We start from the raw sequence: 27,938 nt of genomic DNA, 5'->3' as shown, positions 1-27,938 counted from the left end.
TAGTAAAATAAACCTATAACAAGTTCCGGAACTGAAATTCAAACCCTGTAGCAACGAAATCAACCTACAGTCAAACTTAGAAATTTTTTAAACCTTCAAATTACTAGTTTTCAATAAATCATATTAAGTTAAGTTAGAGAATTTCGAATTCGATTCCGGACATACGCTATAATGACCCCAACCGGTCATTTTGACTTTTAGAACCCGTTTCCCTAAACAAAACTCCTTGTATGTGCTTTTATTGATTTATGACTTGCGGGGATGGTTGGTTTGGGATTTAGAAGTGTTCGGGTTGAAATCGGAACACTTGGTTCCTTAGTTTGGCTTTAAAAGGCCAAGTTTGACTTCTGTCAATATTTTGAGAAAATGATCCCGAAATCGGGATTTGATGGTTCCAATAGGTTCTTATGATGATTTCGGACTTGGGCGTATGTTCGAATCGGGTTTTGGATAACCCAAGAGCGTTTTAACGCTTAATAGTGAAAATCAACTATTTGAAGGTTTAAAGTTCTTTATATTTGGTTTGGAGTAGGTTTTGGAGTAATCGAGGTCCGTTGAAATTCTGAGTTTGGGAATAGTTCTGTATGGTGATTTAAGACATGCACGCAAAATTTGGTATCATTCCGAGTAGTATAAGTATGTTTCGGCGCGTTCAGAGTAAGTTTGAAGAATTTGAAATTTCTAAGTTGAATCAATTTGGTTTGAGGTATGATTCTTAGTTTTGATGTTGTTTTACGAGTTCTGAGTGTTCGAGCAAGTCCGTTTTATGATTTTAAACTTGTTGGTAAGTTCGGGTGGGGCCCCGAGCGTTAATCGGACGAGGCTCGGACTAAGTTGGAAATTGAGAGCCAAAGCTGAAGCTCCCCAGTTCTGTCAGAATCGCAGACGCAAAAAAAGGGTCGCACATGCGAAGGCGCAGGTGCGACGTACAAGTCATAGAAGCGGACTCGCAGATGCGAGCCGCTGACCGCAGAAGCGAAGGGCCGGCTAGGGGGAAAACCGCATCTGCGATACCTTTTCCGCAGATGCGGAGCCGCAGAAGCGGCTAGCTAGCCGCATGTGCGAAAAACCTGCTTGGACAGAACCTAAAAAACGGACGAGGCTCAGTTCATTTTTGTCCGTTTTTCTTCCATGTTTGGACGATTTCAGAGCTTTTGAGAGGGGATTTCAACTAGCAATTGGAAGGTAAGTTCATTCTACACACCTTGAGTTAAATACATAGATTATGGGTAGATTACAACTGATAAATCTTGAAAATCAAGGGTTAAGATGAAAAACCTAGATTTTTATAAAAAATGAGATTTTAGACACGAAAATGGTTATGAAATTGGATAGAAAATATATATTTGAGTTCTTGAGATTATGGGTAACGTTTTCCTCCGAAATTTTTCAAAATCCGGGCACGTGGGCCCGGGGTAAATTTTAGGAATTTTACCATTTTGGATATGGTAATTTATTTAATAGATGAATTTCGAATTATTGAACACACATTAATTATTTTATATAACTTTTGGATAGTTTCAAATTTTTCGGTATCGAATTGAGGTTTTATGCGACATTTGATCGGAAAAGTGGACTTGGAGACAAGGTAAGTCTCTTGTCTAATCTTGTGAGAGGGAATTTACCCCATAGGTGATTTAAATTAATAATTGTTGCTAAATGTAGGTACTACGTACGCATGAGGTGACGAGAGTCCGTACGTAGCTACTATTTATGCTAAAGTCCGGATAGTTTAGGACTCAAAATCATGAATTACGTGTAAATTTTATTCTTCATTTAATTAATTATTAGAAATATATTGTGAATTGTTAGGGAAAGATAATAAAAGATGGAAAACTCATATGTTTAATTTTCTTTTTAAATCAATTAATTGTTAAAAGAATTGTTCATCCTCTCGAATTAATCTTATAATAAATATGCGCTCATTCCGGATGTACATAAGAAAATGTCCTCCTTTCTTGTGGAGCGGGCCAAACGCCTCGGCAATATAGATGCATCTATGGATCACGTCGCACGTCCCCCGACAGTATACACGACGCTCTAGATCGGGCCGTACAACCTCGGCAGAAATCGTGCCTAATAATAATAATAATTACACGATACCTTGATATTTTAATTGTAGCTTGTAAATTTAATTTATATATTAGGAATTATTGCATTTGAAGGAATTTAATTATTTCTATTAGTTAAATAAACTTATTGTTAACTCTGTGAATCATGTTGATTTAAATATTTTTATTTTTATTTTATTTATTATTATTAACCTTTAGTGAGTGTCAAAGTCGACCATCTCGTCTATACCTCTTCGAGATTAGGCTTGATACTTACTGGGTACACGTTGTTTACGTACTCATGCTACACTTGCTGCACTTTTTGTGCAGGACCTGATACAGGTGCTATAGTTGGACCTATCGGCGCGCACCCACGATATCCAGAGACTTAGTGGTAAGCTGCCCTTCTGAGCCATTCTGCAGAAACCAGTGCCACTTCTTGAATTTTTATTTTGTCTATTCTATTTCAGACAGTATTTGAACTTTCGTGTAATCTACTAGATGCTCATACACTTATGACACCGGGTCTTGGCACACACACACTAGTAGAATTTTTGGATTTAGTTATTTTTCTTAGTTATTTTAATTTACCAGATCTTTTCACACTACCTTGATTATTGCAAGTAAGAAGAGCTTAATTACTTGGTTAATTTTAAAGAATAGAATATGCGTTTAAATTATTGGTTGGCTTGCCTAGCTGTAATGTTGGACGCCATCACGTCCTATAGGTGAAATTGGGCCGTGACATACGCTCAAGTCCTAAATCACGATACAGACCCACCGAGAACGTTAAAATACAGATCCTGGTCCGTTTACACAAAATATTGGCCATGGTTAACTCAAATGAGTTTTAAGATAAAATTTCACGTTTTCTTCATTTGTTTCACATTAAAACTTTCTGGAACAAGATACGGACTGAAGTTTCTCAAAACGCGAAAATAAAGGCTAAAACTCAAAATGACCTATAGGGTCATCACATAATATAGTTTCATCCCAAAAATTATCAGGTTTATTATAGCTAACTAACATGAAGTTTATCATCTCTTTTAATGTTCTACTTTTTCTTTCAGCTACTCCATTAGACTCGGGTGAATAAGGAGGAGTTAATTCATGAATTATTCCTTCCTTTTCACAAAAATCATTCAACAATAAGTATTCTCCACCTCTATCAGATCTAATTTTTTTTTATTTTTCTACTAAGTTGATTTTCAACCTCAATTTTATAAGAAATAAAAGTATTAAAAGTATCATCTTTGTTTCTAAGCAAATATAATTTAGTATATCTGAAAAAATTATCAATAAAAGTCACATAATATCTTTCACCACCTCTAGTCATAGTCTACTTTAAATCGTCTAATTCGGTATGAATCACGAATAATAATTAAGTTTCTCTATTTATAGAGAAACAAGTCTTTTTAGTACTTTTAGTTTCAACACATATTTCACACTTATCGATAGTATTTGAGTCTAAACCAAATATTAAGCCTAATGACTGCCTTTTCTTATATATACAATATTAATATATCGTAATCTAGCATGCCATAAAGAAATAGACTCAACCATATAAGTAGAAGTATGTGCATTTCCATTGATAGCATCATAAACATTAAGTACAAAGAGTCCCTGGTTACAATAGTCCTTCCCCACAAATACATTATTTTTATTATATTCTTATCAGATTCAAATGACACGTTCACTCCGGCTCTTCCCAACAAGCATACAAAGCTTAAGTTTGCCCTCATAGTAAGAATATGCAGGACATCAACAAGGGCTAAAATTTTTTTCGAAGTGAGATTCAGAAGAACTTTACCCTTACACAAGACTTTGGTAGTACTTGAGTCTCCAAGGTAGATCTCTTCTTTATCATCATCTACATGAATGTAAGAAGAAAATACTTTTCGATTTGCACAAATATGCCGAGTAGCCCTAGAGTCTACCACATATTCTTTTGCACATGCTACAATATTTACTTGAGTAATGACAGCCGTAATAGTATCACCTCCTTCAGCTAAGTTAGCCTTAGGAGTATAGTTTTTCCTTTGCCATTTCCTACTTTGTACTTGAATTGTGAGGTATGATGACATGGTTTTTCACAAACAAAAAAATAAGAGCCTTTTTCTCTCTTAAGATTAGAATTTTTAGTCTTGTAACCTTTAGACTTATTCACATACCTTTTGCAGTTGTTGTTGTTACTTTGTACTAAGTTTATTTGAGAGTGGTCATCTAGCTTTGGCTGATTTTTTTCTATTGGAATCTTCAATTAGGATGTGGGTAACAATTTCTTCAGTGGTGAAACTTTTATGTATGTGCTTTAGGCTATTCTTATAGTCACTCCATGAGTTAGGCAGCTTCTCAATTAGTACTCCAGCAACAAACTTTTTGATAAAGCTATCCCCTCGACCTTCAAGTCTTCTAACAATTTTTGATATTCGTTGATTTACACATTTATCTCTTTATCATCTGTCACCTGCCATGAATAAAATTTTTCTTCTATAATTTTTTATTTTGTAGCGTCTTCAACAGTAAATTTTCTAATTAGGGCTTCCCATATAGCTTTTGCTTTCTTACAATTGCAATACACGTCAAACAGTTCGTTAGAATAGTTTGTAACATAGTATGACGATATACCTTGTTGGCATGTTGCCATGATTTTAATATTTTATTATCAGCATCTGCTCTAGGTTATAGATGCGGCAGTGCATGTGCAACGCCATGGACATCAAACAGTGAGAAAATATATTCTTGCCAAGGCTTAAAAATTTTACTGGCGAAAATTTTAATATTTAACACATTTGGAAATGGCCTGGCATATGATAGTGTAAATGAGATTGGAGCAGCAGAGGTAGCGCCAATATGGGCAGTATTGATAGTATTTTCAGCATTAGTGTTTTTGCTATAGTTTCTTAGATTATAGTAAATAAGGGCAAAAATTTCAATAACAGCACCGCAATATTATTATTCGTGGGCGAAAATAAATATACATATTGGCTTAAGTCGTGCTAGGCACTGCAATACGAAATATTTCTCTAGGATTAATTAAGCGTACCTCTACATAAGAGGATTCAAGAATTAGGAAAATATTAATATACAAACCTAGCTAGTAAGAATAAAAGAAGAAAAATGACAACTAAATAATATCAAAGAAGGAGGAAACGTAGGAAATGTTAGAAGGAGGAAAGAGTGAATACTTTTTGTCTGATGCTATTTCTTCAAATGTTTGATCCTATTTATAGGCATTTTTGCATATAAAGAATTGGTCATTTGTTCAAAGTCTTGCCACTTGTAAAGGCCCTGCCACTTGGCCATGAGTTTTCATAAAGAACACACCAAATTGTTTGTCTTTTCAGTGAAAAATAATCATTTGAAATAACTTATTACAACATCATTATCCGACCAAAATATGAGAATTCAAAAACTACATCAGACCTATCAAACGTCATTTTGCTTCGAAATCTTGAAGAAGCTATTAGTAAAAATAGTACCATATCGCTATTTTGGCTCCAGAAAAATAAAGCTCTTGAACGTGTTTTGCTCCGGCAAAATTATATGCATTGCTTTTAGATAACATTTTTAAACTGTGAAAATAGAGAACCACTAGAACCCACATCCCATATCCTTCTGTATCGCTGGAGTAGGGTGAAATTTGTAAAAATACTATTTTCGATTTTGTGGTCTACTATCATGATGGTTATTCTCAGCTGAAATTTGGCATTAAGAAATTAATTTTTTTTAAAAAGAAGAATTTACCGCAAATAAAGGTGGGTGAAATTGGAGTAGAGGTGAAGGAGATATCAACTGATTTAAACGAAGACGAAGAAGAGAAAAGCAAAAAAGAAAGAATGAGAGAAAGAAAATGAAAAGAAAAAGTTAAAGGCAAACAAGAAAAAGCAAAAATAAAAAGGCATTCATATTTGGGCAGATTTTTTCTTCACGCGTGCTAAGATTACATGCAAAATATTGTGGGTGCCAGGTAAGCTCAAAAGGGAGACTTGTTTCACTTCAAGCAATGATATGGGGTTATAGGACCTAGTAAAGTTTGAAGATGTGGTACAACACCAATGGGTAATTATGTATTTTTTTTAATATTACCCAATATTTTTCTTTTACAGATTATTAACATATATATAAATAACTAAATATTTTGACCAAACGGTGTCGGATAACACCACTTGGATGAACGAGCCTCTGTCTCTAGACAAAAAATGACTGTCAACTGTTTTTAAAGGAATATTCCATTGTCGTTGATGTAAAATCAAACTTTTGATTTTTGGAAGTTCTCAATAGCAATCTATTAGCAGAGTTTCTCGATGAATTTTTGATGGCACATCTTTGTCGAAATATCATATTTTTTCAAGTAAGAAAAAATATCATATTTTTTCAAATTTTTAATATTTTGAAAAAGTTTAACAAGTTGATCGATTAAAAATTTCTTTATTCGGAATTGTTCAAATTATTTTCGATCAATACCTATCAAAATTCTATTGAAAATCTAAAAATTGCACTTCAGTGCACTACTCATTTTCTTATTTCTCTACACAATACGTCAATCGCTAACATATAAACAACACTTTGTAAACACGTACAGACATCCATCAAACCTCCAAACATATACCAAATATAATTCAAACCCTCAAATACCAAAAGAAAAAAAATACTAAAATACCAAACACAAATCACAAATTACAAACAAATATTATCAAATATAATTTAGGTGTGTAATCGCACATCGAAAAAGGAGCAAGAGAAATTCATTTCAAGCATGTTGTATGAGCTTGAAGGAATAGTTTGCGCACACACAACATTAAGCTAGCGTTTGGCCATAGATTTTCAAATTTGTTTTGAAAAATCTGATTTGGGTGAAGTTTGGTTTGAAGATGAAAATGTGTTTGGACATCAATTTTCAAAACATATTTCACTTTTTTTTTTTGAAAAAACATGAAACATGTCTTATATCCACAAGTTCTAAAAATTATCACAAATACCCAACAGTACCTTCATCAATAACATTTATTATATTATCGCAAACCATAATCCTGAACATAAATAAATTTAGTACAAAATTATCATTTTTATAATGAACTACATAATACACTATCAGATGACCGAGAAGACGAAGCAACATTGTTACAAAATAATAAATTGTGGGCTCTTTTATAAAATACAAAAGTTTGGGATAATTTTTAAAAAATATAATAGTAATATTTTGGACCAAAACCAGTGAGTTTTGGGTTTTGGGAATTTGCCAAAATATGGATAAAATTTATGAACAAACATGTATTTGCCAAAATAAACCCAAATATATTTTGGCAAAATCTATGGCCAAACGGGTCCTAAAACTATGTTCAAGTTTGTGGGGCAAATTCTAACATTATATTAGCGGGTGGAGAACTTTTTTTTTTTTTAAGGAAACATGAATATTTACATTAATATTAAAGATGTTCAGTAATATTACATTCCATGGAAACACCACTTAGGACATTTTGATTGCCAAATTCAGCAAACTTAATGCAAACATTATTCGAAATAAGTTTAACAAAATTTGTTAATACTAATTAATCTCCACATAAAATTTTACATAAAATAATTTGGTTTTTGGTTAGCTGCATAAAGAACATATAATCACCGCATAATTGATATAACATTTGGTTGATCATATAAGAAAAAAAACAATTATCAAATTACTAAACAATATGATTAATTGGCGGTATTAGATAGTACTAGCATTAAGTTATACGACATAGAATAAGAATACATGTAATAATATTATAAAAATCATATTATTTAAAGAAAAAAAATTCATTAGTTATCACTTTTACCACATTACCAATTAGTAATTATCGTCAGATCAATTACCCATAATTAATAATTATCATCGGATCATTTACCCAATAAGTAACCTAAATATCCTAATAATTTTTAAATTATCCTACATAAAACTTTGAAGTTTTTTTTAAAAGAGGGGAAGTCTCAAGTTTTTTTCTTAATTTAGAGGAAAGTCTCCAATTTTCCTTTAAAATTTTTCCTTGTTTTTTTCTTTCTAAATTCTAAACTATTTTATTGGGGTGGGATTTTCAAAAGGCATATACCTCTAGGGTTTCTTGAATAACCCCATATATAAATTCCCACTATTGCCTTTTTTAAGACCTCCTCTTTCGCCAACCAAAAGGTCACAGCCTCATACTCTCTTCCACAGTCTCAAATCTCAATTCCTTTTTACTCTTTAACAATGGCTGTAACCTTCTCAGATCTCCACACTGAATCTGGTCTCAAGTCCGTTAACGACCATCTTTCCGGAAAAACTTATATTTCTGGGTAAGTTTTTTCAGATACTTATAGTGTGTTATTTTCTCGAATTTTTGTTTTTGTTTTGATCTTTTTTTTTTTGGCAGAGATCAATTGACAAAGGACGATATTAAGGTTTATGGGGCAGTTTTGGAGCAACCCAGTTCAGATCTTTACCCCAATGCTAGCCAATGGTACCAAACTGTTTCTGCAAAACTTGCCTCAAGGTAGAATTTTTGATTTTCCAATTGTTTGCCGCTGAAAGTTCAAATTATAGTGGTTATTTTATTGTCTTTGCGACTAATGATGAATGTTGGCGATTAGTTTTCCTGGGAAAGCTGTGGGTGTGAGAATTGGAAGCCAAGCTGCTCCTGCTGAAGCTGCTCCAGCTAAGGAAGCTGCCAAGGTAATTAATTTAATGTTGAAGTATGTATTTTTCTGGCATTAGCCACCTTTGTTTTGCTTATACTGTGTAGATGAGATCTGTAGCAATAAGTTTAGTTTGCAATTGATTTTATCCCAAGTAATTTAAATGTTGGAATTTGTGTTGGAGAAATAGGTTTGTTATTAAATATGAAGATCCAAAGTTTGTTCTAATAATCTCTAGGGATGTTTATTATATTTGAGGTGAAGAGTGTGTTAAATTACTGAAAAGACTAACATGTGTTCTGAATGTTGTCTAAGTAAGATTTAACTCTTGTTGTGACAATAAAACTCCATCAATTGACATTGATTTTGTTTTTCTGTTGACTGTAATGAGAACAGTTGGTGAAAAAGACCCCTTAAAGTTTTTTAAAAAGAAAAAAGACCTTGTTTCGATCTAGAAGTAATTAGCGGACTTTAATTTAAAGAGACACTTGAGTCTTTAAGAGAAAAGGACTTCTAAGTTTTTTTTCATAAAGTAAAGAGACACTTTTAGGATTAAAGGCTTATGAGGTTTGACTACATATTTTAAAAGGCCCCAGGAGTTTCTTTTATCTACACAAAGGCCTATAGATACGGAAGCCAACACTCTACCAAGAAAGGAAACCCCTAGTTTTTCAGCTCTCCTATTTTTGTACAAACAGCCACACATTGTCTTGAATAACCCTAGTTTTTTTATTTATACTAAAACAACACAAGTTATTTAAACCCTATAGTTTGTTTCATACAAGTAATATGCAAACACACATTCTTTGTATAAGAAGCCAAATGCTGTTTAAACAAACCAAGGAGTAAACAACCATGAGTTGTTTAGGGTTGTTTAAACTACCCGTGGTTGTTTAATAAACTATCATATCTGCAAAAATCTTGAAAAATAGGATTCGACCAACCAAAGAAAAGAAGAAAAGGTTAAAATTTTCAAAAGATAGCCAAATTTCAGTAAAAAGAGATGTGGTGGATACATGTGGTCGCCAGTGAGGTTGTTCCTGGTGATGGCCATTGTCAATGGTTCTCCTCATTTCCGATTTGGTTGTGAGGGCCTTTTATAAAAGAAGAGAAAGAGAAAGAGGAAGAAGAAGAAGAAGAAGAGGAGAGAGGGAATGGCGGGTTTGGGGATTTCAAATTTGTGGTATTAGGTGTTGAGTAATGAGATCTTATTATATATGAGGATAACCAAACTTTCCGAAAAAGAATATCTCACTTCCCTACATAAAATCTCAAATTTGAAATTCCCATTCTTTCTCCTCTCCTTCCTCATCATCCTCTTCTTCGGGCTCCTTTTCTTCTTCTTCTTCTCTCTCTTCCTTCCTCTCCTTCCTTATTTTGAACTGTGAGAGGAAGAAGGGTGGGATTTGGGGAGGTGAGAGAATGGTTTAAACAACCCTAAATAACATGTGGTTGGTTAGTATGAAAAATGTGGTTGTTTAAACAATCACAGGCTGTTTAAACAAACCACAAATAACCTCTGATTGGTTGTTTTAGTTTAAACAACTTGTGGTTGTTTAAACAACCCGTGGCCTTGGTGTAAATAAAATAACTTTTGGGCCTTTAGGTCTAAATGGGATCAAACCATATTAACCCTTTATCGTGTCAGGCGTCTTTTCTATTTAAAGAGCCCTTAGCTTTAAATGTCTTTTCCCTTTTCTGGACAATATTTTTAGAGATGTGTTGAATTTAATGGAAAATAATAAAAAAGAAGAGGATAATATTGATGAGGCAGTGAGATGACTTCCACTACAGTGGCACCCAGTACATCAAACCAAAAACAAACTAGTCAAAATTACCTTGAAGGGTTTGTAGATTTCAAGGCAGTTCATCAAAGGATATGACAATATATAGTACATAAAATTAAATTGACTCTATTTTTCTGAAAACTACCATGTAAGATCTCTTATACTGTCTTCCTATTTTGTAGTCAGACATCTAAGGATGTGTTTGTATGAGCTCTTTGTTTTTGAAGACCTCCTTGTATATGGTATGCATATTTTAAAAACACATAATTCATACAAACTAAATAAAGTATGTACCAGCTGCACTGCTCAGGAGTCACGTTCCAAGAGCTTTGACCTGCCACTCTTACTCTTTAGTTGACTGATTTACTTTATCATGTAGGACCGTTATAGTGGGTAGTGTTCATTCATTTAGTAGGGAACTGTTGATTTTGTCTATGCTCAAGTGTAGTTTGACACTTAGGATGTCTGCAGGCTGCCGATGATGACGATGATGATGATATTGATCTCTTTGGAGAAGAGACAGAGGAGGAAAAGAAGGCAGCAGAAGCAAGGGAGGCTACTAAGGCATCTACCAAGAAGAAAGAGAGTGAGCTTTGACATTTCCTTCTCAATTGCTTTTCATAATAATACAATGCTCAATTACTTTGATATGTGCAAGACATTTCCCTTATAAAGTGATTGCCAGAATAAAAAAGGAAGATAAGAAGCTGAAGTGGAAAATGCATAACATATCAGAACTGGAATATAGAAGGAAAATATATTTTAGCTCAAGTAAATCTTCAATCAGCTTAATTCTGTTTTCTTTTTTTGCAGGTGGAAAGTCATCCATTCTTTTGGACGTTAAGCCTTGGGATGATGAAACTGACATGAAGAAACTGGAGGAGGCTGTTCGCAGTGTTCAGCAAGAAGGGCTTACTTGGGGAGCATGTATGACTTATTATTTCCATTGCACTCTTTAACCGTGCTCTAACTGATTATATATTAGCGTTTGGTTACTGACAAATCTGTTCTTGCTGTCTCTTTGACAGCCAAATTGGTCCCAGTTGGCTACGGGATTAAGAAATTGCAGATCATGCTTACCATCGTGGATGACCTTGTCTCGGTGGACACTCTCGTTGAGGAACAACTAACAGTAGAGCCTATCAATGAATACGTGCAGAGCTGTGATATTGTTGCCTTCAACAAAATTTAAGTTCAATACAACAGGGAAATGTCTATCTGGCTTGAGCCTTGTTCAGGCTGTAATTTTGCTAGTTTTTGCGTTCTGATACTTTATATTTGTCCCTTCTAGCATTTTACTCCTCCATCTTCTGTTCAACTGTGTTTAGTTGTGAGAATGGGTATTTAAGTTCCTTCACTGTTACTCTCTATATCTTGCTGTCAAAGTTGTGTGGAATTGAGAATCAAGTTAATCCTAGTATTCTTTTTCTTTTTGACTTATATGTCTGACTACTGTTTTTGGAGCTTTCAAATATTTTCTATGGTTTTTACTTTTTAATTTTATTTTCAAGTGAAGCAAAGTCCAACAAGTAGGGCTGTTCATGGTTTGACAAAAAAATCAAACCAAACTGATTAAGTAAATCTATATTTTTCTCTATTTGGATTGGTTTTGGTTTTAAATTTTAGAAACCCATAATATTTGGTTTGGTTTTGGTTCTATTATAAAAAACTGAAAAATAAATCGAATCAAACCAATAAATTATATATAAAATTTGATAACTATTTATATAAAGTATCATATCTTTTTGTAAATAATTTTAAATATTTTCTGTATTTTAATTATTATATATAGATTTTGATTTATTCTACTTATATCTTAAAAGATTGCCTAAGCCCAAAGTAATAGGAATTGGCCAATTTCTTTTCCTTAAGAGACTCAAATTCTCTAATCCTACGGCTACTCAAATTGCAAGACTACGGGCTAAAGTTGTTGTTGAAGAGTAATGCCTTGTATGATAATTCTTTTTTCAGAATATCCAGATACTGCTTTGAGCATTGACTAGTTTGGAGCTTAAGCTAAGGATGATGATGGAAGCAGCTGCGAAAGTGATCTTTATGAAGAAAAAAAGTAGAAGTGAATATGATATTATGGATTCTCTCATTCTTTTGTTAGTTTAAATACATAATTTTTACTTTTAAATGGACAAAGTTGTTTGTACTTTGGAACCTTTATTTTGGCTTGTTCTTTTGATTCTATCATGTACTGCAACTTAGTTCACCCGATACAGTTTTCTATCTTATATTATTGCTACAATTTTAATACTCTGCTTTATATTATATGCTACAGTTTCAAATATAAATAGTTAAAAGAACTATCACTGTAGGTATTTGAATTTATGCTTTAGTAGTACTTAAAATATTGTTGTATAGTGTCATTTTACTATTATCGATTTATCATTAGCTTATTAAGAACCGAAAACCTGAACCAAACCAACAACAACCAAACCGATAGTTTGTATTTAATTTGGTTTGATTTTGGTTTTAAAATTTTAAAAACCGATTAAATTGGTTTGATTTTGATTTTAATAAAAACCGACCAAACCGAACCATAAACACCCCTAAGTCCAAGCATGCCTATTCTCACATATTAGTTTTCTTTTAATTCTCTTGTTTCAATTTCAACTTGTATATTGTCCTAACTCTTAGGAGAACTAAATATCATTTGAACCTATAGATATAAAAAAAAATATAAATTAAGCTGGTTAATATTATTTTAATTATTAATATTATTGTTGTTTGTACTTGCAAACATAATTTCTGATCTTATCTCATCTAATCTGGAAGATGTTGTTGGTGTATGTTCTTTTATGCCATTTCGGTTGCTTTATTATGACTAAATCCATTGCTGTCGACATTAATGCCCCTCTGAATAGTATGACATTTAGTTGCTCATATGAAAAAATATGTTGCAGAGTAATATTGGGGATTGTTTGGACCTATGCTATATATATTATCTCGTCCGTCATCATTTTGACTCATATCCTACAACCTGGAGTCAATTAGATTCAATATTGCATTTCATAACTTAATCTCAAAACATTCAATGAAATCTAAAATATAACTCATAGTCAAAGCTTAACGATATGTCAAGTACTCGATACAACCAAAAGAACTACTCCTATGAAGTACCTGAAGCAAACTCTACAAAAACATAACCTAATTTTTCTAAATAACATGCACCAAAAACATAAATAAAAAATGATTCACACAAAAAGATATGCGATTCACCAAGATGCTTCCTAGACCGGTTGCTCAAACTCAAACTCTAAAATGTTATGAATACACTAAAATTGTAGATGTTCACGCGCGTAACTTGTAAGTAGCTTCCTGTAGAGGCTTTCAATTAATCAAGTTAAAGTAACTCATTCGCAAGCCGCAACCGATGATTACACCCAACCAATGAATATATATAGTACATGTCTTCACATATACTTTTATCACTCCTCGTAGTAATTAATATATATTTTCACCTATATTTATGATTTATCCATGGTAAATCATTGTGGTCTTATTGAGAAAATAATCAAAATGGTCCTTAATGTATTGAGGTGGGACTATTTTGGTCTTGATATGTACTCCTTAACATAAATAGTCCAAATGTTTTAGGAAGGTGAACACTTTTAGTCCTACCCGTAAACATTAAGGACCAACCACACCCAAAACCTAAATCGTCAGAGCTCTCGAGAAGAAGTAAAAGCCGCCGGAAAACGACGACTTTTTACGGCGACGGCGACACTTCTTCCAGCAGCTACTTCTTTTCATTTTCGGGTATCCTTCCACTCTATCGTTCAAGTTTGTTTCCAGAGTTGTATCTTCCGTTTCGGGATGATTTTCGTTGTTCAGTAAAATAAGTGAAAATATTTGCACAGATCTTACTTTTTTAGTTTGAATATATTGATATCTTTTATATAGTTAGCTACATCAAATGGAACTTTCAAGGATTAGTCATATGCACCTCCACCCTGGTTCTTCTACTCGAGATGAAGGACACTGATTAAAAGGAGGAAATGAACTCTTACTCCTATTGTTTGTTTTATGTGACGCGATTTAAAAGACACGGTCGTAATTTAGCTTTAGCTTGGATAAAAGAAAAAATATAAAAACAAATAGTTAAGTTATTGTGATCGGGAAAAATCATATAGTTGCTTAAAGTTGAATTCCTTAAATGAATATGGATTTTTAAAGAAGTTAGAGTTGTATAAGCTATTATTGCTTGTAGAATAATGTCAAACATCTTAGAATGTTTTACTTGTATTTCCTAGAAATAGAATATAGTTCTCTGGTGGAGCCTTGGCGTAACTGGTAAAGTTATTGCCATTTGACCAGGAGGTCACGCCGTCACGGGTTCGAGACGTGGAAATAGCCCCTTGTAGAAATGTAGGGTAAGGCTGCATATAATAGACCCTTGTGGTCTGGCCCTTCCTCAGATCTCCCGCTGCCCTTTTTTTTTTTAGAATAAAGCTCACTGGTCATTACTAAGGAAGCTAAATCTGTCGTTGATCTTTTATATTCTATCAAATGCTAATTTCTGAGAGATGTTTATTACAGGATAGAAAAATCAAAACAAATGTCGATAAAAGGTAGAAAGATTGCTGGGAAGGGGGAGACAATGGCATCACATTATGCATTTGGACAACTTGAAGACGAGATAATTATTAAGCATAGACTTCTGACTCGGACAACCACCACTAGAGGTGAACCGCCACTGAAGAAACTCCAAAAGAAGTTTACTACTTTTGCCTCGGAGATAGAGAAGGAAGCTGATAACTACGGAGATTGTAAAAGACTTGCTAAAGCATTCTTGCAAGAGCTTAATGCGTTTGAGATTCCGCTCCTAAAGAGCAAAACAGTAATAGATGCAAATGTTAGAGAAAAGGAGAATTTCAACGACCTGAAAGGTGAAATCAACGTGCAGATTTTACAAGCTCAGGCGGATATAGAAGATCTCAAGAGGCAACTTGAAGAAAGCAAGGTTGAAAGGAAGCATAAAGAAGAGGGTGAGGTGATCAGGAAGTTGATTGCTATGCAACCTCCAAGATCCGAAACTCAGAAGGTTTTAACAGAGCTTGCGAAAGATTTAGCTGCGTTGGAAGCAGAGAATACTGCTAGTTCAAGGACATTGGACCTTCGAAAAAAGCAGTTTGCCCTTTTATTGCATGTGGTACGTATCTTGCTACGGACTTACCTTCCGTTAATGCTCTTGGTTTCTTCAGGAAGTTTTAGCTCGGAATGCATTGATTGCTGTTAGTGATTTAAAGCTGCTAAGTATACTATATACATCAGAGATAACTGATTCATATCACTAAGTAATAGGTCAAACTGTTATAGAATATCATTCGTGTAGCCCATTTGTGCATTTTAGTTGCACTTAACGTTTTAGCCGATCTTAGTTTTTAATACTTTTTCGTCTTTGACAACACTGTTAAAAGTTGAATGTGAGATTTTTCATGTTTGGAAATACTCTGTTTAGGTACATAGAACTTTTTTAGTAGTACTTCATCCGCATTAGAGAAAAACTTAATTGGTGAAAGTTGCTCATATCTTTTGCTGAATGTCCTTTTTTTGGTTTCAGGTCGATGAGTTGCAGAACACAATAGAGGAAGAGCAGAGGAGTTTAGTCGAAGAGATGAGGAACGTAGTCGATGATCATAACAAGAGTGGAATCGAGGATGTTACTGTGGGTCCTGAGGCAATGATTGTGGATTAGCTAGTGAATCCCTAGCTTTTGTATGCTCGGTTTACTCTTACGTAAGATGAGGATTGAGGGTCGTGGATTCATGGTGTTTATATGATGTTTCTGAAAATAATGTAAGGCATCAATCTAACTTAAATATCTTAATACGAGAAAGAAAGTGTTGGTATTCAGGTCTTGTAGTGCTGCTAGATTTTGCCAGGTTCACGTCTTACTGCAACATGTGTAGGATTTTCATCTCAGCATTCATATGAAATGCTAAGCTAGTTAGGTTGCATATCTGGTGTTGCCAAAGAAACATTTGCTTCATTAACAGTCTCTTCTATTGTGCTTCCAGGTTATATTTGGATTGTCCAGAAAGCTTAATTTCTGTTGAGATTGCTCAGGGTCCATTGGATGACTTCTGCTATGGGAGCTCAATTTTGGGATGTATAACATTAAGTGAAATGGGTTTGGTCATTGTCGTTTAGGATTCTGTACTTTTTGTACACATCTTGTACAATATCACATTATGGATAGCTGCTGCTTTATATGTACATTGTCTTCTTCGTATCGGGATGCGAAATTTGGAGAGAGCATGAGAGATAAGTCTTGAACACCTCCACATCTGACTTGCTTGAGAATCAGCCTCCTTTTGCTTATATCTGTAGATTACACTCCAGAATTATCAACTTAATCAGCCTTCCCTCCTCTCTTGCACCCCACAATTTTTTATTTATTTATTTTTTTTTCCGTTTCGTAATTTTCTGTTGTATCATTCTGGAATATACAACAACATATCCAGTATATTCCCACAAGTGAGGTCTGGGTATTATTTTGGAATATGAGGAAGAAATTGGTCAAAAAGACATTTACAGAAGGAATAGAGGTAAGTGGCCTTCTAATTTCTTTTTAATCAAGTTTTAATGGAGAGAAACAAGAGAAGGGTTATACTTTTATGAACATCTCCCATAATGAAATGTCTAAGTGTTTTAGTTTGTCGCTTATTAATTATTATTAGGATTATCAAACTGCATGTTTTATAAAGTGAGATTTTGGAGGAAATGTGTTATGTAGATGATTGCTCATTTATCGTTTATAAAATCACCTAAAATTATTTATTAGTTACTCCCTTTGTCCAAGTTTAAATTTCTTTCGGGTTTGGGGTGAGCAGGATGCCCTTGCAGGAACGGAAGGTAGGCTAGATTAAAATTAAACCTTTTATTCGTAGGATAATACTGGGTATTTTGTTGTTATTTGTAGGATATATGTATGGATGTGCAATTACAATCAGACCTCTCTATAACCGCGTCCCTATATAGCAACCATTCAATATAAAAGCCAAGTTTTTTCTCATAACCGATTTTTTAAGTTTATATTTTACCTATCTATAACATTTTTTTTACCTATCATAGCAACAATCATATTTATAGTAGATCACTCTTCGTAAAATTACCTCTCTATAACATCCATATAGGATCTTTAAAATTACTAATAATAATTCTAAGAATATGCACACAATCTTTTCCATTAAATAAAGTTTCTATCTTGCATAAGATATAAAATTTGAAGATTTGCACATAATATCTTTTTCATTGGACAATTTTCCAAAAAATATTTAGATAGAAAATTTAACTGTTAAGCTCTTAGATTATCTTTAAGGAAAAACTATTGGATACCTTCTTGCTGAAAATTTGGACACGATATTCACCAATTCAAGCATAATATCGCTAGTAAGAGAATGAAATACATGAAACAAGCTACAATTACAAAGTTATTCCATCAATCTTTAGTTTTTAGGTAGCTTTAAAATGTCTACCTTAAAGTTTAAATCTTTATATTTTTAGTTATGAATTTATTAGTAATGTATTAGCTTTCTTCAATATTTAACTAGTGAAATATACAATTCTTTTGAGATTTTAAATTTGAATAATTTTCTTATCTTTTATATGTAACATGAAAAAAGGTAAAAAAAAATAATTTTTGGATAATTTTTATCTATAACAGCCAAAAAATATTTAAACGTCAAATGTTGTTATAGGTGTATAACAGTCATTCACTATAAAATCCAAAAAATATAGGAACAAACGAGGTTGTTATAGAGAGGGTTGACTGTATAAAAAGAAAAAGTAATTACTGTATATTTTCTAAGATATTCAGCTAAAATTAAAACATTTCATGAATCCCTTAACAAATAAAAGTTGTCAAATAAATTGATAATGTCTTTCTTCAGAGTTTCACCATAATAAAGTCTGGATATTACACCTATGAAAGAACGTCATTCCAATGTTGTTCTATCTAGGTGCTCATATTCACAACAATTTCACTTGCATCTACAGAAAAGTAGTAATAGACTTAATTTAGCTAGCACTTGCAGAAACATAATGTGGGAACTGGAGACAGATACAGCATAAATAAGCACCTGTCAAAAACTATGCATGTGCAAAGTTCTCTATTATTTCTGAAAGAATGACAAATGCTGCACCTCCAAAAATAAGTGAGAGAGTGATCTTTCCTCCAGGAACCAGCGGGGGTAGGTTTGGAGTTTGAGTTGATACCGAATATCTGTCGGACCAGGACATTGCAGCTGGAAGAAGTCCGAAAAGCACCAAAACTACAAAACCACAAGCACACGAATTATATAAATTGCTCAGAATGATATTGAATAAACATACAGATAGATGGACAACGATATGCAGCTGATGGCTGATGCCACATTACATTATGTCCCAAATTGAAGTTTTGAAAATTTCGGGTGCTAGCAATAGCGAAAAAGTCATAAAACAAAGGGCAGCCCAATGCACTAATATTCTACTATGCGTGGGGTCTGAGGAAGGACTAGACCACATTGGGCCTACTGTACACAACCTTACCAGTTCTACATGTCAAGGAGCTATTGGCGATTGACCTATTGTTTACTTTTTATATACTTTTCCTACCGCCACCTCTAGGCCTCCATCCTCAAAGGGTGCACAATATGCAACCAAATTACTGAACTTCATCCCCTGTATCCTTTCGTTACTCCAATGCAAACAGCATGTGATAGCATTTGTATTTTGTTTCTAGAGAGAAAAGGATTCCACGAAATGAATTATTTAATACTAAATACAGTTTTCTTTGCTTTGATGTAATTCATGAGACTGTGTACACCATCTTTCCTCACTGTTTTTCATATTATTCTCCAACTGCTCGGTTATAGTAAAAGAAAGTTATACTGTAGGTAAGTCTCCGTACCTCCATAGGTTCCAGCAAAATCCAATGCTTTGAAGAATATCTCTGGATCTAGCTGTGAAAGTATCAGGGGAGGCACCAAAGTAAGTAGGTAAGGCAGAGGCCTGTTCGGACCTGATGGTAGTTTCAGCACTGTCAGCAGTTCAATGACAAAAGTAAAACATAAGTTAGACCTCATAAAGTGTGCTAAAAGGAAACTTATTACTTATGTAACATAGTGAAATCTACAAGGTAATAACATTGCTTGTAGGTTTAGCTCAAAACCGTTTATGAAAGGTAGCAAAGAGTGAATAGATTTTTAAGGCATAATTTTGTTCATCGACTCCACAAAGAGAAGCTAAAAGGGAAACAAACTCGGTAAAATAAGCGCCCGGAGAACTCAGGGGCATAGAAGATGTGTTAATGATTCCTCTGGTAATAAACCCTCCTGTTTTACGCCCTTTTGGCTTCCTGATAGTGACATTCATTACCAAATTGTCTCTAGCAAAGCTAAAGTGGACAACCAACATCTCAATCACTCCCCTTTCTTTGTTTCTAGATACTCGAAGCTAAAAAAGCTGTTGTCTGGTAATTACTGAAAGGGACTTTACATTTTGTGCTAATAAGCATTGGCTTCTAGAGGACACTGTTGTAATCACTTTCTTATAAAAGAGATGTTCTAAGATTTCAAATTACCACACCATCCTTCCACCTTAGTTCCACAAACTTCCCGCTTGAGAATGAAGGTACAACTTTTACATTGTTTTAATTGGTTAAATACATTAATCACCTTCGATTGAAAGCGCTTAAGTAATGGTGAAGAACCAGCGGAGGAATGTTTTAAACTAATTACAAATGATGAACATAATCAGGCAATTGTGGTACAAAAAATACAAGTGCTTTCCAATAAATAGTGAACCAAAAAAAAAAAGAGGAAGATTTTATGCAAGACAATCATTCGCAACTATACTAACTGCAAACCAAGTTTCGCTAACAGAAAAGCCCTGAAAATAGTACATGAACATAAATTAGATGATTACTGAGCCAAGTCACTCACAGTCAGCAAGAAAGTCCACAAGGCCCAAGACAAATCCGATATAAGAAGTAGCAATTGCCAGAAGCGAAAAGACATCAACTATTGGCTGCAAACACAATGTTTAGTTAAGAGGAGAAAAACTTTCAGTGCCGGCTTATTTTACTTAATTTCAAAAAAGAAATATAGTAGATCATTGTAATAAGTACCAACCCCAACAATTCCATTAGTAGCCCGCAGTAGTTGTAGTGGATCTACAATTTTGTCTGCTTCAGTACCAAGAGTTGTGATTGTTCCCAAAATGACACCATCCCAAACAAGAAACAGAGCAAGTGGAATTGCTGTCCCGAAAACTATAACACTCCTGCATCCATAACAATTTAATTTATTTTGAACATAGCAATAGCCAACTATATAATACTACCTGAAATATTGATAAGACGTTATATAAAGCAAAGATGAACCGAGTGAAACAGCCTCTATAAAGGAAGCTGACCAAATTTTATATGTTCGTAAGGTATGGCTAATATATGCAGCAAAATAGCGATAATCACCTGACTTTTGACAGGTCCCCTTCAAGATTTGTACAGAGAACAGGTACAACATTCTGAGAACAAAAAGCAACCGAATATCTTAGATGCACAATCCCGGGGTGACTATATGAATTGATTGGAAAATGCTTTTACCTGATAAACAAAAGAAAGTGCAATTATGGGTATACTTTGAGGAGCAGCTTCAAAATTAGCTTTCAGAAGAGCCTCCCAGTGCAAGTCTCCACTGGCAACAACCTTAGGCATAAAAGATAGGATATCAATATTTCTCTCTAAGCCATTTCCAATGCTTTACATGAAAGCTTGATATAGGTGTTTCCGAGACATGGATTAATATGGCAAAAGTTTGTCATTGACTTTTTAAAGTTGTTAAAATTTAATACATCGCTTGGTTTTTTAGGTTTCGGCATGTATAAACAATAAATAAAGTAGACCATATCTATTAAGAAGCCCATCTTAGTCAATAACCGTCTATTAATGTAATGTTCATATTGATGGGGCCATGTGAAGTTATTAACTTCTTTTACGCGTAACGTTATAGCTTCAGGAACTTCCATTAAGCAAACCTGTTGGCAAGAATCATTTTAACATTTCATACAACACCTCTAATAAAAATTCTATTAATGTGGTTTCCAAGAAACTTATTAAAAAAGGTCTGCACTTGATGTATGGGAAGATAATATCCTGTATCATGTCTACAACGTATATAAACAACAAATAAAGCTGATCATGTCTAAGCATTAAGAAGCTCAATCGAACCGATAATCATCTACTAATCTAATAAGCATATAGTATATAGTACTATGTGAAGTAAGGATCTTCTTTCATATCTACCATTATAGCTTTTGGACCTGCCAATGAGTAAACCTGTTGGCAAGAAGCATTTACCATCTCATGCAACATCTAAATACTAAAAGAACCTAGGCATTCTAACTAATTCAGGTGGCAGCTAATCTATGTTGGCCTCACCAGACACCTATCGAGGCATATATTGGCATGAGTCAGATACAACAGCACCAATTTCAATGAAGTACAGAAACACATTCTCTACTAAGAAGAATATCAATATTGCACCCTTACAAGTAATATGCAAAACAAATGTTACTATCCTAAAGATAGTAATAACTGCCTTTTCTACTTGATTAAGAATGGAAATTACCACAAGAGCTGTGAAAGAGGCGACGATACCAAGGACAAGGACACCGTTAACCGACCCGATAGTTCTCTGGCTAAACAAAATTAGAAATTGTGTTACTTTCACAATCTTCTAAGGATGAAAATTATGTATCATTTTGCAAAAAGAAAAGGGCTTATTCCTCCATGTAGAATAGAACAACAATAAGATTAACTGAGCAGTACACACTGCCCGGGGCATAAGATATTGCTTTGTCAGTATTTAGCAATGTTTTCCTTTACCATGTTGAAAAGACCGTATCCATGAAATGAATTTACATACACAATGTGAGTATTTGGTAAAGCAGACGGCGTTCCATATCTGAACAAGGAAGAACAGCATTACTGGTAATAACAAATTTTTTCTTCAGGTGTTTATATTTCGTTTACAGTTCTTTAGATGTAACAAAGAATTAAGGAACCATAAATCACAGGAAGTACACAAACCAAAGAGTACAAGTTGAAGTTAAACCATTTATCACAAAAGTTTCTTTCATATGAATATCGACGCATGTCAGAGCACCCATCAGCTGGCGCGCTGCACTTTCATAGACAATTTTTCGTGGACCTTGTTACAAAATGCACTAAACCTTCAGGGAACAATTCTTTTTAAAAGTAATGCATACTTGTAGTCATTGGTTTTGAAAAGGAGTTACTGATCATGACAATAAGAAAAGAGGAACGCTGCCAACAAAATGAGAAAGTAATGTCAAACCTTCCAGAGAAGCAAATCCCTCCAAGAAGCAGTGAAAACAAGGTTGCGGTTTCCCATCTGCAATCATAATGCTTCCATCAACTTTTGCCTAAAAAAATCATATGAAAAAATTTACAATATTCTCCAAGAAGCTATGAGAAATTAATGCCAAACTTATGGCGCTTTGAAATAACACATACAGGAAGAACAAAACATCCCAAAGACATCATTTTGACTATTTAGGAAGAAATGGTAACCCTAAAGGATTATCATTTGTCTTCTGTAAACAAACCTATCTGGAAGTAAACTTCACGATTTAATAAAGTAAATCACACTCCAGTCGATGAATGTAAGAATGTTGCATAAAACTTGGACAGCTCATTATTTTCCTTCACACTGAATATCATGTCTGTGTTAGTCAAATAAATAAAGCCAAAATTCAGTTTTAAAGCATTTAAAACAAAAACCATAAATCTGTTTGCAAATCTACATCCTAGATTAAGACATACCAAAAGGAAATGAGGAGTAAGTGAACCCATTTCCAAGTAAACTCTTTTTAACTGATATATGGCATAATTTTATTTCTAAAATGCCTGCTCTCAAGTATATTCAGGAGTGGAAGCAATGCAGGTAGAACCTCCAAGACCAAGAGGTACCACGAGGCCATAGTCCATCGATAACATCAGGCATCAACCTTTTCTTTAGAAGTATAAATTGGAAAGCCAAACTCTTGAGAATTGTATGATTACATGATAAAGGAAATTTAAAGACTGTCATCAACTAAAGCATAAAAATTACATAACTGATGATACTATCCGAAAGTTTTAAGGAAGATTTTGAACATACGATGGAATCCCGCTGAAGTTTGTCAATATATCTGAAGAACGAGCGACGTAAGCAACAAGAAGGGCGTAATGGATGAAAATGTACGACCAGCTGCCGTTAGAAACACAGTTTCATTAAACGAAAAATTATTCAAATCAAAAGTGTGTGTGTAAAACTAAAAATACTTGATTCTCATAACTAAGAAAACTATGGGAGGGGAGAGGGGTTTAGATCAATTAATAATGGGTTAACATACATCAATGAATACCATCAAAAGACAGTTACTAAAACTTGTTTTTCCTTTCTCTTTTTCACTCAAAGCAGTCGATAAATCACTATAGTAACAAGGCTCACTGAAAAAGTTTTGGAATTCAAGCAAAAGATAACCAATTTTTGCAGCATTAGCAATGTAAGATCAACCTACCAAGCTACTTGCACTCCTGTATTTCCTAGCGTTCTCCTGACCATTGACACCTGAAATAACCACGTTCCATTAGGATAAGAAATGAATGGAATTAGAAGTTGAAATCAAAGAAAGCATATCGGATTAGTATAGCCACCACATCTATAGGAAGTGAGGAAACAACTTCATATAAAAACGACGCGTGATGAGAAGTGTAGATGACACTTTATTAAACTTTTTAAAAGAAACTAATGTGAAATAAGACCATCTATTTAAAATATTTTAAATGTAAAAACGGTTATCTTGACTTCCCATTTCACATTATATAATGACAGATTATATCTGCTTTGAGAGAGGAGATAACATTAAAACACCCAACATGGAAAAGAAAAATGGAAGTTCAAATTTCTAAGTTCTGTGAGCATAAGCTTTTCTCCACGCAGAGTAATGGGTGGTCCTGAGTAATTTAACAAAACCATTTTCTTGAAGAAGGAAGAAAAGAAAATCTATGCTCAGATCAATAAGTATCATACCAATGACACACCGCCTGAACCAAGCTCACACATTGTCTTCACATTTACTTCCGCAATAAGTAGTCCAGTCACTACCTGCACCATTTTGGATTTCCAAGAATCTTATTGATGCCAGAAAATTGAAGACCGGTTTAGGAGTGGGGAGGAAAAGGGGTAAGAGGAATCAAACGTAGCAGTCAGAAATATAAGCAATAACATACTATTGATGTGGAGGTTATTACAGAGAAGAATCTATAGGGGCAACTAGTGAATTAATTAATCGACTTTTACATTTATACTGGTTTTCAACAGATTCTTGAGAAACCAGATTAGAAAATGATAAGAAAATGAAAAATGGAGAAGTTGAAAAAATGCTGAATCGTTTACCATAAAAATCCAGCAAATAATGCAAACTACTGCAGAGGCTAGAAATCCAGATTCTTGTGTGACGGCCGGAATAGCAAGAATACCTGCACCTACCTATTCACGACACATAGATGATAGTTTACTGTAAGTCCTTTCATTCATGTTAAATAAGAGTAAAAACATAGGAGACATGATGCCTAACGAGAAAGAATTTGCAATCAGAATACGCTCGAGAATTGTTGATATTCATGGAAGGAAGCTACTACCATCAAAATCAAAAAATGTACGCAGCCAGGAAAAACTCATATATTCATATTTTGAAATCGTCGACTTCCCCTCTTCATGCATTTCAAATAACTTTCTCATACTCCCTTAAGCCAATCAGAGTCTACACATTAATCAGGAATGGATATTAAGAATTGAGTGTCTGTACAGGTTGCTTTATTAACTTTCTTATACTAGTAAAAAATGTGGCTTTAAAGTTATAAATTTAATTAACTAAAAGCTTCTGGTAGAGTAACATTGGATAGGATGCTAACTTTCAGCAACGTAAATTTGGAGATTTGTTGAATAGCATGAAAAAGATTGTCCTAATAAATGGGAAGATATTTTGGGACAGTTAGAAGAAGATCAGTTGTATAGCAGAAAGCTGACTGTGCAGAAGTACAAGTCTTGATATGTAACAACCACATAAAATTTCGGAATGGGAGAAGATCACAACAAGAAGCTTTTTGGAATATAAGACCACATAAGAAAGCAGGCAACAGAAAAGTACTTAATACTAGGAAATGAACCAAGATTGCACATTAGAGATGAAACGAAGAGAAAGAAACCTTTGAGCTTCTTAACGAACCACTCATGATTATATAGGTCACACCTAGTAATAGTAATTCTGAATCTATGTGTTACAGGATCAGCAAGCATCCTGTAGTTGTTACACATGTCACATAACATCCCCCAGTCTTCATTTGTTTTCTTGGATGTGCTATATAAAGTAAAAAATGATAACATGTGAATATGTGATCACTTCTAATTTATAGGTAGTCGATGAGAGACATTCCCCATGTGACCATTGAACCTCATAATGAAGAAGATTACTTCATCTCGAAGCACTGGGGAAGCAAAGATATTAGTAAAATTCAATTCTCTGAAACAAAGAAGTAGCTAACAGTGAGCAGAACAAATTCATCCATTTGCATAGTCTTTTGAGAGTCCACTTAAGGACTACTTTTTAATTTTAATTTAGTCTCAACAGAAGCAGAAAGCTCTTTGTTTCTCTACCATTGCGGCTAAAAATGAACTGAGTAACCCCTTTCTATATACATTTTGCTCCTGTTTAAGAAGATTGCATCATCTAAAGATGCACACTCGATGAAATAGGGCCTGAAACTACATCCATATCCCACCAATATCAAGTCAGAAGTATCATGAAAGTTTGACACCGCAACTACAACAACTAGAACATAACATGATAAAGAAGCAACAATTACATGTTCTATAATTACAAAGAGCGTGTGGATGACATAAATTTAGTATATTATCATTAGATGATGCTATGTGATATATAAACAAATAATGTACACATGCATAGTTCAAACATTGTGAAAGGGAGAGAAAACTTACAGTGGTGCCAGCAACGAGAAAAATGGCACTGCTGAGGCTTCCTGAAACAATTGAGGAAGACAGTTAAACAAACACATAAAACGTCAAGATTTCCAAATAACATAATTTCTAAGGGAACTTGAAACACTTGCTTCATTCCGGACATAAAGTTTAATTTTCGACTTTGATATTAGTCCCAATGCTAATCCATCTAGACCAAAAAATTTATTTCAACCAAAGTGCCGAATGTTGAACTATAAGGGTTGTTACTTCAACTATCTCTCCCACCAAGATCTTCCTCCTAATTCCTTATTTCTCTAATCCTTTAGACACTGCAGTGTTACAACCAGCTCAGCAATGCAATAATAGTGGGGTTAATTTCATTTACTCATATTTCACGTAATTTCACCAAAGTCACTAAAAATAGTTCAACTTTACCTAAATAACCAAAAAGCGATTCAACTTTGACTAAGTATCACAGAAAGTCACTAGGAGGAAACAATAGAGATATGGTGATAGTGGATATAATATTATTTCTATGATACTTCGGCAAAGTTGAGTGATTTTTGCTGTTACAATCCTTTAGTGACTGTTGTGATACTTTGAGTATTAGTTTTACATTTGGTAAAAGTTTTGAGAATTGGCTTAAGAAAATGGCATTGACCAGACCATTAAAGTCAAGCATGGTGAAACAGTGAAAGATGAACCAAGAAAGCAGCAAATTAAAAATACCTGCTTCTCTCTTCAAAGTGGCTTGATTGAGGTTAGAAAACAGTCTTTCAAAGTCATACACTTCTTCCCTTATACCCACTACTTCTCCTTCCAAAATTTCTTCAGTTTTTTGTTCACTTGACTGTCTTTGGGAGTAACACTTGAACAAAGTTCGTGACTTAAAGCTTTGAGAACAGCATTTGGGTAAAATCCTAGGAGGTACATAACAAGAATTTGAAGAAAATCTACGAAATGGGTTTTGCGTATGAGGAAGGGAAAGCTTGAAATGAAGTAATAGAGAAGAAGAAGAAGAAGAAGAAAAGGCCATTGTTAGGTGTTACACAATTAGAGGGAGTTGCCTCTTTTGGCTCGTTCTTGTTGTATTTGGTTCTGAGCTCTACTGCTCTCTCAGCCAGTTCTTTCTGGTTTTTTGGTTGGTTGGACGAGAACTAGAGGCAAAAAAGAAGCTGATGTGGAATTTGGAAAACTTTGTGTTATAAATGGGATAAATACAATTTAAAAGCCAACTTCAAATTAATCTTTTAATTAAAATCGTCAAATCTTTTTTCCCTTCCTTTTGTTTTCCCTTTAATTTGAAGGTTATTTTTCTTATATTTTAGTGGGAAAGATGATGTGCAATTTCCACATAGAATTTGTCCGTCGAGCTAATTTACAGGTTAGGCTTGTCACAAACATCA

At 34.0% G+C, this 27,938-nt stretch overlaps 3 protein-coding genes across 4 annotated transcripts; 2 read left to right on the top strand and 1 right to left on the bottom strand.

The window, feature by feature from the left end:
- Positions 1–8,166: 8,166 nt before the first annotated feature.
- LOC104117551 (elongation factor 1-beta) lies at positions 8,167–11,929 on the top strand. The gene is made up of 6 exons (XM_009628623.4): positions 8,167–8,363; positions 8,441–8,560; positions 8,658–8,739; positions 10,961–11,075; positions 11,303–11,416; positions 11,518–11,929. Exons 1-6 carry the CDS (start codon positions 8,278–8,280, stop codon positions 11,679–11,681), a joined length of 681 nt encoding a protein of 226 aa, XP_009626918.1. The 5' UTR covers positions 8,167–8,277; the 3' UTR covers positions 11,682–11,929.
- A 2,170-nt stretch (positions 11,930–14,099) lies between these two features.
- LOC104117552 (THO complex subunit 7A-like) lies at positions 14,100–16,871 on the top strand. 2 transcript variants are annotated; one of them, XR_691086.4, is made up of 4 exons: positions 14,100–14,257; positions 15,038–15,650; positions 16,062–16,297; positions 16,519–16,871. XR_691086.4 is itself a non-coding variant. In XM_070188275.1 (3 exons), exons 2-3 carry the CDS (start codon positions 15,057–15,059, stop codon positions 16,194–16,196), a joined length of 729 nt encoding a protein of 242 aa, XP_070044376.1. In that variant the 5' UTR covers positions 14,100–14,257; positions 15,038–15,056; the 3' UTR covers positions 16,197–16,354. The 2 variants fall into 2 exon arrangements, 1 of the variants encoding a protein (XP_070044376.1); XM_070188275.1 differs by lacking the exon at positions 16,519–16,871 and having other exon boundaries at positions 16,062–16,354.
- A 1,406-nt stretch (positions 16,872–18,277) lies between these two features.
- Positions 18,278–27,706, bottom strand: LOC104117554 (uncharacterized). Its single transcript, XM_009628625.4, has 14 exons — positions 27,262–27,706; positions 26,551–26,591; positions 24,949–25,041; positions 24,583–24,657; positions 24,071–24,120; positions 23,668–23,757; positions 22,843–22,899; positions 22,114–22,183; positions 21,090–21,191; positions 20,958–21,010; positions 20,617–20,767; positions 20,428–20,512; positions 19,395–19,523; positions 18,278–18,774 (listed from the first exon to the last, which is right to left on the bottom strand). The coding sequence occupies exons 1-14, from the start codon at positions 27,566–27,568 to the stop codon at positions 18,593–18,595; spliced, it is 1,485 nt and encodes a 494-aa protein (XP_009626920.1). The 5' UTR covers positions 27,569–27,706; the 3' UTR covers positions 18,278–18,592.
- Positions 27,707–27,938: the final 232 nt, after the last annotated feature.

This window comes from Nicotiana tomentosiformis, chromosome 11 (assembly GCF_000390325.3).
Source record: "Nicotiana tomentosiformis chromosome 11, ASM39032v3, whole genome shotgun sequence".
Taxonomy (NCBI): Eukaryota; Viridiplantae; Streptophyta; class Magnoliopsida; order Solanales; family Solanaceae; genus Nicotiana; species Nicotiana tomentosiformis.
The sequence above is the reverse complement of the archived record's forward strand: the minus strand, read 5'-3'. Positions and strand labels throughout refer to the sequence as shown.

Bases quoted from the DNA above. Each gene is read 5' to 3' on its own strand.
- LOC104117554 (XM_009628625.4), bottom strand. From the start codon at position 27,568: ATGGCCTTTTCTTCTTCTTCTTCTTCTTCTCTATTACTTCATTTCAAG. The intron at 21,011-21,089 runs GTAAAAGCATTT...TTTTGTTCTCAG, and splicing joins CACTTTCTTTTGTTTATCAG to AATGTTGTACCTGTTCTCTG. The intron at 19,524-20,427 runs GTGAGTGACTTG...AACTGCTGACAG, and splicing joins TGTGGACTTTCTTGCTGACT to TGCTGAAACTACCATCAGGT.
- LOC104117552 (XM_070188275.1), top strand. From the start codon at position 15,057: ATGTCGATAAAAGGTAGAAAGATTGCTGGGAAGGGGGAGACAATGGCA. The intron at 15,651-16,061 runs GTACGTATCTTG...TTTTGGTTTCAG, and splicing joins TTGCCCTTTTATTGCATGTG to GTCGATGAGTTGCAGAACAC.
- LOC104117551 (XM_009628623.4), top strand. From the start codon at position 8,278: ATGGCTGTAACCTTCTCAGATCTCCACACTGAATCTGGTCTCAAGTCC. The intron at 8,561-8,657 runs GTAGAATTTTTG...GTTGGCGATTAG, and splicing joins TCTGCAAAACTTGCCTCAAG to TTTTCCTGGGAAAGCTGTGG. The intron at 11,076-11,302 runs GTGAGCTTTGAC...CTTTTTTTGCAG, and splicing joins ATCTACCAAGAAGAAAGAGA to GTGGAAAGTCATCCATTCTT.